The 12,117-nt window shown below is 32.1% G+C and overlaps 1 protein-coding gene across 1 annotated transcript; it reads right to left on the bottom strand.

Annotated features, from left to right (window-relative positions):
- Nucleotides 1-1,089: 1,089 nt before the first annotated feature.
- LOC112744316 (cytochrome c) lies at nt 1,090-2,987 on the bottom strand. The gene is made up of 3 exons (XM_025793898.2): nt 2,597-2,987; nt 2,320-2,453; nt 1,090-1,457 (listed from the first exon to the last, which is right to left on the bottom strand). The coding sequence occupies exons 1-3, from the start codon at nt 2,706-2,708 to the stop codon at nt 1,362-1,364; spliced, it is 342 nt and encodes a 113-aa protein (XP_025649683.1). The 5' UTR covers nt 2,709-2,987; the 3' UTR covers nt 1,090-1,361.
- Nucleotides 2,988-12,117: the final 9,130 nt, after the last annotated feature.

Below are 12,117 nucleotides of genomic sequence, written 5' to 3'. Positions count from 1 at the left end.
GACAAAAAAAAAACCCCAATCCGGCCCCTGACAAAAAAATTAAACCCAACCCGACCCCTGACAATTACTTCGAAAGGACAACGAGGCCCCTGTGCCAAAAAAAAATAAATGTTATTTTTTTTGGCATAGGGGCTAATCTGTCCCAAAAAAAATTTATCAGGGGCCGGATTGGGTGTTTTTTTTTCTTGGGGGCCTCGTTGTCCTTTCGAGATAATTGTCAGGGGCCGGATGGGGTATTCACTCTAGAATTATCAAAATGTTAATTACTTAAATGTTTAGAATCAAATTCAGTGCCGGCCAAGATTTTCACCCTAGCTTTTGGAATATTCATGGGGTGTCACATTGAATAATATTGCGTCATATAGAGTGACTTAAATTAATACCATTTAATTTGTTTGAAAATATTACTTGAAGACTTCTAGTCTTCTATCGTCATTTCAAGGCCTATTTCCCTATGATAAATTGTAATTACTAAAATCATATAAAACTATTAAAATAAATAAATAAATAAATACAGCGGACAACGCGCACTATACTCCCCAACGCATAGAAAATTTCCAACGCATACTCGATTTCGATTCGGTTACGACTCAACACAAAATATTCTTCTTGACGAGAAAGAATATTCACGTCAAAGAAAAAGAGAAGAAAAAAAAAAATCGAAGAATATTGGCTTAACTAAACCACAGAGACGACATGGAATTTCCAAAGGCTGTTCTATAATTTACATCAAAATATTCCTCCATGAAAAAAACATTTCCCATCTTAATATAAAAAATTTGTCACATTTTCCCATGAAAATATATCATGCCATATAAAAATTCTCTTTAATTCTTCATCTATGGTATTTCTAGTCTCTCCGGCCTCTGCCTATAAGGATTAAAATTATTTTCCATACCAAGAAAATAAAATTTTGTTGTTTTCATTATTTTTAGTTTTTCTTTCACTAAATATTCAAACACCAAAAATACTGAAAATAAAAGTGTGCCTAAAATAAAACCCTAAATTCTACTTCCACAAACCAAGACTAACAACTTTGTACATACAACTAAGCAATTAAAAATCCAAAGCCACAAGTCTACAAGAGAGTAACAAGAATAATCAATTCACTCGTACTGACGAAGAAAGTATGAATTGTGCTCTTCAAGTTTACCAATTACCACAACATATTAATAATATTGTTTCAACTTTCAATAGCTAATTTGCAGCCTCTTGAGAAGCAATGCAATCCGAATAAAATAGCATTGCGAAAACAAATTTAAGTCTACTTTATTTGCCAGATACAGTACTTACTGCACCGCTGAATTTAAATGTCCGAAACTTCAAAATCACATTGCAAAACTGAGTATATGATAGCTTAATCATTGCGAAGTGGATTCTTTCAGATATGCGATAAGATCAGCACGATCCTTGGGCTTCTTAAGACCAGGGAAGACCATCTTTGTTCCAGGAATATACTGCACAAGAGAATAAATAGAAACAGAAATCAGCAACACATCCAATATGGGAATTGCAACATTGGCATAGAGCTTAGTTACAATGGTTCCTATAGAAAAGATCCAACTAGTCAACTACATAATTGTTGGTTCCCAAAATATATTAGCTTGTAAATGATTACTCTAAATCGCATCAGATAAAAATCAAATTGCAATCCACAAGTCCACAACTTCATGCTATGTAGCATTGCTGGAAAAAAAATATCTAGATTTGACTTCTATTGACCACAACTTCAAGCTTTGTAGCTTGTAAATAATGATTCAACCATGCTACGTGTATCAAAAAAATTAGCTACCAAATAAGCCACCCATATATAATATATATTGAACTACAAAATACACATTGAAAATGAGTTAAACAACTCATATTCATCCACAAATACACGGTGACCAATTTGGTAGCTAATTTTTTCTGTGCACGTAATATTTTTCATAATGATTACTCTAGATCACATTAAATAAAAATCAAATTGCAATCTAGCTCAAGCGGCGAGGGATGCTGACACTCCGGAAGGTATGAACATCTGGAGCATGAAGTTTGCATGAACAAAAATTAGATCAGAATCTGACGGACTCTAACTAGATTGGATCAGACATGTATTAGAATCCGTATTAAAATTGAGTGGACCTAATTCAATCCCCAACGCTAGCTCTAAAGAATGTCCTACATTTATGAACAATCTTAATATCTTTGAAAAGCGAGGATTTGAAATACAAGATAATCGAAGTTACAACCATAATTTAAGACCACTAATAATGCACAACAATAACAATAATAGCAGCATGATCTTAGGGTAATTGCAATTGGTAAGTGCTATAGTACCTTCTTGGGGTTAAGCAAGTAATCATAGAGAGTGTTCTCCTCCCAAATAACAGCCATGTTCTTGTTAGCGGCGGAATAAGAGTACCCTGGTGTAGTCCCAGACTGCCTCCCAAACAAACCGTTCAGATTCGGTCCTGAGAGAGAGAAAGCAGTTGTGAATAACGGCATTATCCGACACGAAACAGAAAAAGAAACAGCATAACTAACTGACTAACAGAAACCAGCTCAACTAAGCAAGCAAGAGAGGCACAGATCTGAAGGGTAAAATAGTAAATACCTTGTTTGTGGCCGGCGCCTTTGTCGACGGTATGGCACTGAGCGCACTTGGTCTTGAAGATCTTCTCGCCGGCCTTGGAGTCGCCGGGGGGAGCTTCCGAGAAAGACGCCATTGTGGGAGATACAGAGCAGAAGAGAATGAATGAATGAAGGAAGGTTCCAGAACACGGCGAGACAAGTAAAGTAGAACACGAAAATTAGGGGAAAAGGGTGGCTATATATTTAAGGGAACATGCTCGCTGTCTTTCTTGCCCCATTTCTCGTGTTAGCCACGATCTTCTCGAAACAGCGCCCCGGTTTTTTTTTTTTTTTTTTTTTGGTGAAATTAAAAAATATATATGAAAAAAAAAAACCCCGAAACTACAAGACAACGCCCACTTTTTATTTTGAGTAAAATGGTAAATAAATTTCTGATCATTTATATTTCGTACTTATTAATATTTAAAAAATATTAATAAAATATTTTAAAATAATAAATATAAATAAATTATTTTAAATTAAAATTTTTTATTTTAATTATAAAAATTAATTTAAAGATGTGTCTATATCTATTAATTTAAAAAATTTTATTAGTATTTTTTTAAAGAATTGATCTATCCAAAATATAAAAGTTTTAAAAATTTATTTGTCTTTTAAGTATAAATTTTTAAAAATTTATTTGTCTTTTTATGTAATTAAAAGTTTTAGAAAAAGCACTTAAAAAGAGGATTTAGAACGATAAATAAATAAGAATATAATTTTTATGTAATGTAAAAAAATTTATACAAATAATTAATTATTTAATTGTGTATTATTATATTAGTAAAAGTAATTAATTTTAAAATTTATTACTTCAAAAATTATCGAAATTTTTTTATAATATTAATACATATTAAATTTAAGAGTAAAGTGACAATTAAATTTTTGAAGATTTCGATTTCAAACTAATTAGTCTCTAAAAAAAAGTATCAATTTGATCCTTCAAATAGCAAACATATGATGTCCTTTTATCAATTTATCAACTAAAACTTAATGGTGATGCGTATATGTATTGTTAATTACTTTGACATGTCTATCTATGAAAGATAGTCATATAAATAACAATTTTTAGAACGAAATTTCACTTGTTTTGATAGGATTTGTGATAAATAGAGAGCAACTGATAAATGGTATATGAAAACTCAAAAAATAATAAATGCTTCACTGTTCAAAATTATATTGTTTTTTTGCTCATGTGACAATGACGAAACATGCACCACTATAAATAACGAAATATATGGACAATTCGATTTCGTTTGGTACTATTCATTGACAGAAGGACATACATGTCCACTATTTGTTATAATAGAGGACCTAATTGGTACTTTTTTTCTTCAAAAATTAATTACTCCAAAGTTAACATCTTCGAAAATCTAATTGTCACTTTACTCTAAATTTTCAGTGGGAGTACGTACTCCTCATCTAGCGCCCGACGCTCTGCTAGGGTTTCACTGCGCCGCCTTCATGGTTACACCTTTCTTTGTCTTTTCTTCGTCAAACCCTTTTCCATCTTCTTCTACTTTCTTTTCTTAATTTCTTTTCCACTTAGCTTCCTAATTTTCGTTTTCTCTCCCAATTCATTCCTCTTTTAATTCATTCCGTTTTCTTATTCACTCATTCCATATATCGTATTTCTCTTTGGAATCATTGAATACCAATTCTGATTTTCTCTACACCATGGGCAACAAATCAGAGACTCAGAACCCTCATATAATTGCTATGACGGTGGAAGGTGCCAGCCTTCAAGTGACACCCAGAGAAATATGAAACTGCTCTCGTGGAATTGTCGGGGTTTGGGGAGACCCCTGACAATCCACAATCTTAAAGGGATTTGCAAATCCTACTCCCCCGAGGTTGGTTTTATTTGTGAAACAAAAAATCAATCTTGACAAGTTGAAGGAAAACTAAGATCTTGTGGTTTCAAGGAATGGTTTATTGTGGATCCGGATGGATTATCAGGGGGTTTGGCAATGGCAAGGAGGGATGGTTGTATTGTTCAGATTTTACAGCATGGTAGATTTTTCATTGCGGCATCAGTTCTGACAGCTGGTTCTAATGATCCCTATGGTGTTCTAGGTGTTTATCTCAGTTCAAATGATCAACATAGAATGACTCAATTTGCTGAATTAACTTCAGTCACCCAACAGTTCGATGGTAAGGTTGTGTTAATGGGGGATTTTAATGCCATTTCTAATCAATTGGAGAAAGAAGGTGGGGGTGCTAAATCTCCTTCTTCTATTGAAACCTTTAATAGTTTTATTGATGATAATTCCTTGATTGATATTGGTATGGTCGGAAGACCATTCACTTGGTCAAATAGATGGAGGGGTGATGAGTTGATACAGGAAAGACTGGACCGATTCCTAGTAAGGGTTGATTGGCAGCAACTCTATCCCAATGCAACAGTTCTTAGACTATCAGAATCAGGCTTGGATCACGCCCCTCTTCTCTTAGACTCTAATCCGAGAACTGAGATATCTAAACGCCGATTCAAATTCCAAGAAAGATGGTGTTCCAATGATGAAATAAGGCAGATTGTTAGAGAGGTTTGGCATGAACAGATTGATGGTTCAGCCATGTATATCCTAGCTCAAAAAATAAAGCGTTGTCGGCATAAGATTGTCAGATGGCAGCAAGAACACAGATCTAATTCGAAGGTGGAGATTGATTTACTACAGTCGGAATTAGAGGAACTTCGTTTAGCAAGAATTCATGGAGGCGACATCATTTCAGAAATAGAGGACAAACTTGAAAAAGCATTGCAAAATGAGGAATCTTATTGGAAAGATAAGTCTAGAGTCAAATGGCTCAAATCTGGTGATCAGAATACAGCTTTCTTCCATCAGAAATTTAGAAATCGAACCCGAAGGAATAGAATTTGGCAACTAACTGGCAGTGATGGTGAAGTGGCTACTTCAAATGCTGGTATTGCTTCTGTGGCTGAATCTTATTTCAAGGACATCTTTTCTTCCACTTGTCATGAGAATCCTGAACCTCTGTTTACTGATTTTGAACCTAAGGTTACAGCTCACATGAACCGTAGGCTTCAAAGACCAGTGACTATGGAGGAAGTGAAATGCGCAACATTTAGCATTCATCCTCAAAGTGCTCCAGGAGATGATGGTATGACAGCAAAATTTTTTCAAAGCTTCTGGAACATACTTAGTGGTGATATGTTTCGAGCAGTTAAGAGCTTCTTTTCTGGGGGCAGAATCTTGAAGGGTTTTAACCACACTCAGATCTGTCTTATTCCCAAGATTTCTGATGCTAAAGATATGACTCAGGTAAGACCAATAAGCCTATCTTCAGTCTTTTACAAGATTATCTCCAAAGTATTTGTACATAGGCTTCAGGGTATGATGAATAGACTAATTAGCCCTACGCAGAGTGCTTTTATTAAAGGCAGATTAATCTCTGATAATATCCTAATTGCTCACGAGTGTATGCATTACTTGAAGAACAAAAAAAGGGGTCTCGAAAATGAAATGACGCTAAAATTAGATATGAGTAAGGCATATGATAGGGTGGAATGACACTTTCTTTGGTTTATATTGGAGAAGTTTGGTTTTGACTCCCGATGGATCATGTGGATTCGAGAATTAGTGACAACTGTTTCTTATTTTGTTATTGTGGAAGGACAACCTTATGGTTTCTTCAAACCAAATAGAGGTATTCGACAAGGAGATCCTCTATCCCCCTATCTTTTTCTTTTCTGTGCAGAAGGTCTCTCCTTCTTGCTACACAAGGCAGAACAAAACAGACTAATTCAGGGACTTCAGATACATAGGCGATGTCCCAAGGTCAACCACCTCCTGTTTGCTGATGATTCCATCTTATTCTGTAAGGCTAATCCTGAAGCATGTTCAAATATCCTACATTTATTGAATTCTTATGAAAGTATCAGTGGCCAGAGGGTAAATCTTAATAAATCTGCTGCATTCTTTAGCCACAACACTCCGTCCACTACTCGTACACTACTGGCTAACTCTATGAATATTAATCATATTGGGGCTCAAGATAAATACCTTGGTTTGCCTTCTACAGTCTCTAAATCGAAAAAGGCTTCTTTTAGTATGATCAAAGAAAAGATTCGAAAAAGAATCCAAGGGTGGAAGCGTAATCTTCTTTCGTCAGGTGGTAGACACATATTGCTTAAGGCAGTGGGAGAAGCTATTCCTATTTATACATTGTCTTGCTTCAAGTTGCCTGATGGTTTAATTTCGGAAATTCATTCTCTACTTTCTCAGTTCTGGTGGGGACAAAAAGGTTCTGAAAGGCGGATGGCTTGGATTAGCTGGGACACTATGACTCGCCCACGAAAAAAAGGAGGTCTTGGATTTAAAGATCTCAGAATCCAAAATCTGGCACTTTTAGGCAAACAGTTTTGGCGACTTGTAACACAGCCTACTTCCTTATTATCCAAAATACTAAAAGGTAAATACTTTAGCAATGGTAATGCTATAACGGCAGAAATTGGAGTCTTACCTTCTTGGGGATGGAGGAGCATACTGGAAGGTCGAAAGATTGTTGAAAAAAGGTCTTAATTGGGCTGTGGGTACTGGTGAGAATATCCGAACCTTTGAGGATCCTTGGTTGCCTCCTCCGTATCCTTTAATGATTTCTGACATGCCAAATAGACAAGCTATTTCTGAGTTGGTTCCAAGAGTTAAAGATCTAATTACTGAAGATAGGAATTGGAATCAGAATCTCATTCAAGAATTATTTTCCCAAGACGTTGTAAACAAGATTTTGTCAGTTAAAATTCAGCAGGGTAGGGACAAATTGCAATGGGATTTGAACAAATCCAAGCAATATGATACAGCTTCAGGTTACAGAATTGGCTATTTATTTTACCATCCGCCTCTGGAGCTTTGCCCTAATTATATGCAGTAGAAAAAGCCGTGGATTGATCTATGGAAGTTGAACTTGCCTCACAAAATTAAGCTATTTATCTGGAAAGCTCTCCATGGCCGACTTTCGGTGCTTGCTCAGATTCATCACCACATCCCATCTATATCACCAATATGCCCCTGCTGTCATGAAGCAACGGAAACAGTCACTCATTGTTTAATCGATTGCTCTAGAATTAAAGACGTATGGTCTCAGAGTTATCTTCGTGACTGTCTTCCCCCTCAGAGTTCTAACGACTTTTGGACATGGTGGACTGCATCAACAGAGATACTTAACCCGTTGAAGAATGCTGACCGTAATCCTCAATTGCTTGCCATCATTTGCTGGAACTGCTGGAAAGCTCGCAACCAGTTGATTTTTGAAGGTTCTACTTCTATGCCGTCTGCCATTCTAGCAAGCTCTGTCAAGTTGCTCCGTGAAATCCAAAGAACTCCCAGTTTAGGTCGTCATCTCCATAAGGCAAGCTCTTAGTTGCATGCAATTGGATTTATCATTCTTTCTTCTTTAAGATTTTTCTTCGTTTTTCGACCACGCACCGTCGGATAAATACCTTCAGTGTAGTGTTTTTGGGAAATCCCCACCTTTTATTATGCTGTCCTACTTTTGGACATCTTTATATTTCATTTTTTAATAATTAATGAAATATAACCTATTATCTTTGAAAAAAAAAATAATTAATACAATCTTTTTCCAATTTTAAACTTCGCATTTTGAAGTTCGCTTATGCTATATTTTATTTCATGAATTAAGATTTTGTAATCCTCCTTTAAGTTTTCACCTAAATTATTTTTATTAAGTAAAAATGTTTATTTTATTTCACGCTAGAGCTTTCAGGTTAAGCCAATGAGTTATAGCTCAAATGGCATAGTCTCCCCATACTCAATTAAAAGGTTACGAGTTTGAATCTCCTATCTTTGGTAAAAAAAAAAAAAGAACTTTCAGGTTAAAACTTGCAATAATAATTAATTACAACTCTAAAATTTTGTTCATGTCATAGAAGTTAAGGGAAAATTTTGATATTATTTAAAACTCAGAATTTTTATATTAGACACGCACACATATATATTATTTATAAAATATTTCGTTTAAATTTTAAATATGTAAAAATTCTTTTGTAACTCAATTCTTTATTTTGTTACAAAGTTAGATATACTAATCTTCTAATAAAAACTTAAGTTAACTATTTTTTTTTTTGGTAAGTTAAGTTAACTATTTATATGAACATATATATATATATTTGGGTTATAGAGCTTGGCTGTTTTATCCTTGGATATGACCGAGTTTTTGGTCACGAGAACTAATATATTATTGTGTAAATAATAATTAAAATTTTAATATATATTATATTAAATAAATTAATCAAATATATCAAATGAGTTAAAAAAGTTTAATTATTATTTTTATACAAAAATATATTCATGTAAACACATAATCACCAAATTGTAATCTTTCATATTATTTTGGGCCTAAAGCCCAACATGCATCTATCCTTCAGATCATGGAAAAAAAAAAACTGATGTGCTGTTCAGCTGATCCCATTAATATGTGATCGAGCAATATTCTCCACTATATATTATACGTGCTCAAACCAATTTGGATAAATTTAATAGTTAGTTCATTAATCTACTTAAATAAAAATTAAAGATTTAAATTTTATTTTATATATATAATAATTTAGTAATAATTTATTAATCAATAATAAATTTTTAAATAGAATTTCAATTTATGATAAAGTAGACATTATTTTATCGAGATAAAAAATACCGAAATACTGTGAGAATATATATATATATATATATATATATATATATAGCACAAACCTACCTCGTATTATGCACTCCAAGTTGACTTCAATCATGTTTGCACATCACTCGTACCATTAAAGAAAAATTGTAGTTGTATCTAGTTGCTTGCATGCAAATAATAATGATTATTACTACAAGTGGGTTTCAATGCATTGGAATATTGTATTATAATATAATATAAAAATAAAGAATTTGTAATTTCAATGAAAACATATAATATATAAAAAAAATTATATATGAATGAGACATATCATGGAGATATAGCAGGATTTCTTATTACCTCCATCAAACGAGAAGGTCATTGGCGATTACTTTAATGTACACCAACTTTTATCGAAATAGATTATCTATTGAACCTTTTTCCTTACATTTTAGGATTTAAAAAGGCAAAAGGCAATCTCAAATCAACCCTCCTTGCCCCTGTCCCATTATATTTTCTTCCATTCTTTGGGGAATAAATAGGGTTAGTTATCACGAGTGAAAAAAGAATTGGAGGGTAAAAGTGGAAAGAGATTTTGTTGGAATTGAAAAGAAAGATCAAGAAAACATTAACGAGAAGAGACATTTTGTGAATAGTGTGAGAGAAGAGAGCTTATAAATAATATTTTAAAATAACAAGGTAATTCATAATTTCAGGATTTATAAAGAAATTAATTATAACCTAATATATTAGAGGAATAATTTTGTCATATTATTTTGTTGGTATTGTGCCCAATTTTAAAATTGTCCCTAAGCAATATCTCTTATTTAAGGCGGTAAAACTTCTCGAGACATGAGAATTTCTGCACATATATCTCAAATGGAAATTTAAAGATAAAGAATTTTTTTTATGAAAATAGAAATTGGAGACAACATATTTTCAAGATAGATATGGAGACTCCAGTAAAAATTTTTGTCCCGACCTTGCTGATATCCAAAATAGGTTTTTTATTTTTAATATTGGCCTAAGTTAATATAATTTACTGAAATGTTTAAAAATATGTGTTTAACACCGTTGTGGGAATATTGACTGCTACTGGAAAACGTCACCACCGTTTTCTCAGCCACGTCATTTTTATCTTCAACAAAACGTCGGCGACGTTTTGTGTATGCATGGTTAACACATGGATGAAAAGTTCTCCCTCGTTCCAGCGTGAAGATTTTTAACCTTAGTAACCCATTCTCTTTCCTATTTCTTTGTCTTCTCTTCTTAGTTTCACCACAAAACAGCTCGCTTCCATTCTTATCAATCTTACCCCACTAAAAATAAGGAAATCCACAAAGCAAAACGGCAGCACCCATACTAAGGACCAGTCACCACAACTAAACCAAAGCCATTCAAGTAAATGATTTAGTGATTTTTTTTTTTTAACTGAAAGTATGAACAAAAATTTTTTAAAAATAAACTGAGATTTTGTAATTTTGTTTAAGTTATTTTACTATTAATTAATAGTAAGTTAATTAATTGTTAGTAGTAGTAGTAGTATCGGTGTTAGTATAAGACTATAGGTGTTAGTTAGTGTTAGGAGGAAAAAGTTTGGTAACAAAAAATTGTCAGTCATAATTCGCCAAAATTTTTTATAATTTATTTCATTTATATAATTTAATAATATTTTAATTTTCTATCTCACTCTCTTATCAATTTACTTATCATATTCTTATCAGCTCCACTTATTTATGATATTAATTATAATATCACATCTCTAACTATTAGACATTCTTGTAATCACTATTTAATATTTCCTTTTATAATTTGAATGTTATAATATCATATGATTCTCTCTCCCATGCTTAATAAATAGACACCAACGAAATTGGCATCTTTGGAGAGAGGTTCAAATCTTAGATTTAAGAATACAATAATCACTAACAATTAAAAATGGTAATAATATTAATTAAATGATTTTAATTGTAATTGATTTTTATTTCCTTTAATTCATTTATTATTATGAAAAACGTTAACAAATATGAAAACTTGGTTTAATAGGGTTTTCATTGTTAATTTGGATCATGAAGATTGTTTATTTCCTCCACCTAAAAATCACAACTCTATTTCAATTACAAGCACAGTTGGAATAGGACAAGAAAATTTACAAGAAAGAGTTGAAGAATAATTTGAACAACAGACAAACTCATCCGATGAGATTATTGTCCGTCAATCAATTTTCGAGAATATGAAAGACTACACTAGCTTTAATGAGGTATGGTAATAAATTGATTTAATTTTTTTTATGTGCATCTATAATTATATTGTACTAACTAAGTTCATACACATAGCATTCATAAGTTCATATACATAACATCCATAATTACATACAACTAACATCTAAAATTAAAATTCATGTTTATTAGATATTACATCCATACACATATTATTTTTTAGTTATTGCATAAGTAATTATCAAACTAACACATATGTTTTAAAAATTTTTCATAATTGAATTTGAAAAAATGTCAAATTCTTAAATTAATTTATTCAATTGATAAATTTACTCATAACATCCATAAATTCATACGCATAATATCTATAATTTCATATTAATAACATCCATAATTTTGTACTCATAATATTCATAATTTCATACATATGATGTCTATAATTAATAAATTTTTATAATTAATATTACCAAATTTTAAACTATGTGTCTTATTGTATTTTTCAAATTATCTCATATGTACACTAATAGGTCATGATTTTAATTATTTTAATATTTTTTATTTAATATTCATATGTATGCTTATTTATTGATTTTAATATGACGAGTTAATAATTATTTTTAAAAATTTATTTTTTAATTTTTTTATATTT

The sequence above is a fragment of the Arachis hypogaea genome, chromosome 14 (genome assembly GCF_003086295.3).
Source record: "Arachis hypogaea cultivar Tifrunner chromosome 14, arahy.Tifrunner.gnm2.J5K5, whole genome shotgun sequence".
Classification (NCBI taxonomy): Eukaryota; Viridiplantae; Streptophyta; class Magnoliopsida; order Fabales; family Fabaceae; genus Arachis; species Arachis hypogaea.
The sequence above is the reverse complement of the archived record's forward strand: the minus strand, read 5'-3'. Positions and strand labels throughout refer to the sequence as shown.